Source organism: Oryctolagus cuniculus, chromosome 7 (genome assembly GCF_964237555.1).
Source record: "Oryctolagus cuniculus chromosome 7, mOryCun1.1, whole genome shotgun sequence".
Taxonomy (NCBI): Eukaryota; Metazoa; Chordata; class Mammalia; order Lagomorpha; family Leporidae; genus Oryctolagus; species Oryctolagus cuniculus.
In genome coordinates this window covers 40119206-40121471 of record NC_091438.1, presented here as the reverse complement: position 1 = coordinate 40121471, position 2266 = coordinate 40119206, and the positions used below count along the sequence as shown (strand labels likewise).

Below are 2266 nucleotides of genomic sequence, written 5' to 3'. Positions count from 1 at the left end.
TTTATTTTACTGTCACTTCTATAACTGGCACAGTTTAATATGATTTATAGACCTTATTGCTAACTTCCTAAATAATCTTGCTAGAAAATATTTTCAAATGTTGAAATTAATGCAGAGATTGAATTATTTTCTACATATCACTCAATTGATAAGTGAGTGAATGAACTAAGATTTAATACATGAAATTTTAAATAAACATGCTTTACTTCACAATTGTTTTCTACATGCAATGGTTGTAAGTGATGCATAAGAAATCATTTATTTTTCTCTAATTTTTATTTTATAAATATTATTGTTTAGAACATTATTAAATTGATTTATATTTATATATAAACTCAGTAAATTTGAAAAATATATATTCAGCAGATGGTGCATGTAAGACACATAAGTATGATACACAGACATCTGAAACTTGAAATCACTGCACTATACCAAATTGAGAAAAAAGTATGCCTTCTCCTGCCTCTAGGGTCAAACTGAATGAATCCAGAAGAGAGTATATAAGGGTCACAGTAACACTGAAAGCCAAATATCACTTGTCCAAGTTCCACCATTCCATGTAGAAAAAGCATTGAATGCTTTATTTCTCATCTGTTGCAACCTATGACCCATAGGGTCACCATAGTCTTAGTCCAGCCTTGACCTTCCCCTCCTCTTCCCTCATGGGTCAACCCAGGATCCCTGTTCTCTTTAGCTGCCGCTTCATGGCCTCTTTGATCTCCTTGTTGCGCAAGCTGTAGATGAAAGGGTTGAGGAAGGGTGTAAGCACCGAGTAGACCACTGCTAGTGCCCGATCGTAGTCCAGGGAGTAGCTCTTCTTCAGCCGCACATACATGAATAGGATACTACCATAAAATATGAGAACCACAGTGAGGTGTGAGGCACATGTAGAGAAGGCTTTCCTTTTGCCTTCAGCTGAAGGAATTCTAAGCACTGTACAGATGATCTGCATATAGGAGCTGAGGATTAACAGGAAGGTTGCCAGGATTTTGCAGGAATTTATAATGAAATCTACCAGAACATTGATTGATGTGTCAGTACAAGCCAAGCTCAGAACAGGAGGGAAATCACAAAAGATGTGTTGAATGCGATTGGGACCACAGAAAGGAAGTCGAGAGACCAAGGAAATTTCAGCCACTGGCCCAGCCAGACCTCCCAACCAACAGCCAACAGAAATTTTGGCACAGAGTGTTGTGGTCATTAGGGTGGGGTAGTGGAGGGGCCTGCAAATGGCTAAATACCTATCATAAGCCATGGCTGTCAGGAGGTAGCACTCAGTAGCTCCAAGGGAGTGAAAGAAATATATCTGCAGAAGACAGCCAGAAAATGAAATTGTTTTCTTCTCACTGAGCAGGTTTGCCAGCATCTTGGGGATGGTGGCAGCCGTGTAGCCAAGCTCTAAGAGGGAAAGAACGCTGACAAAGTGGTACATGGGTGTATGTAGCCGGGAATCCAGGCAGACCACCAAGAATATCAGCAGGTTTCCCGTTATAGTAGTGAGGTAGATGAGAAGTAACAAGAGAAAGAGGTAAGTCTGGACACCCTGCAGATGGGGGAAGCCTAGGATGACGAATTCTGCTACCTGGCTCCAGTTGCCAGTGTCCATCGCTCACAATTCATGGACCTAGAATGTGAAGTATAGAAGAAAGTTGAGCCAGAGAATACCTAACATGAAGGGAATTTCCAAAACGCATTTGTCCTCCCTTACCTTTAAACTTCTTCCATTAGATGCCCTTTTTCTGATTAATTCATCTGATTTTTGGCATTCATATTCAGTCCTGTAATTTATTTCCTTGCTTGATTGCATCTATACAGCCTTTATAAATTCCAGAATTTCTCATCTATGGTATATGGTATCACTTATGTGCATTTCTCATTTAAATTATAATCATGATTATACAGATAAAATATTATATCATTTGAATTACACTTTCTCATTTCTAATTTGAATTTATTTTCTTCTTCAATTTTCTGACTATGAAAGAAGCAATTATTTCATATTTTGCTCTTTTCCATTTTCCTCTGGAAATGATGATCTAACATCATCTTTTAGGAGCATGGAAATCAGTCTAGATCTCTTTTGGACACTGTGAGAATTCCAATAGAAATAAGTAGAGTTTAACAAACAAAAAAGGTCCAGAGACAGAAAGAAAATCTATCTCATGAATTTTTCTCTAAACCAACCAAGTCATCAATCCTCTGTGCCACATCCCTGTCCCTAATAACCTCCAGTGCACTTTTATGATTTACTGCTTCTGGAGATAAT

The 2266-nt window shown here is 38.3% G+C and overlaps 1 protein-coding gene across 1 annotated transcript; it reads right to left on the bottom strand.

Annotated features, from left to right (window-relative positions):
* Positions 1-667: 667 nt before the first annotated feature.
* Positions 668-1606, bottom strand: LOC100351335 (olfactory receptor 6N1). Its single transcript, XM_002715284.2, has one exon. The coding sequence runs from the start codon at positions 1604-1606 to the stop codon at positions 668-670; it is 939 nt and encodes a 312-aa protein (XP_002715330.2).
* Positions 1607-2266: the final 660 nt, after the last annotated feature.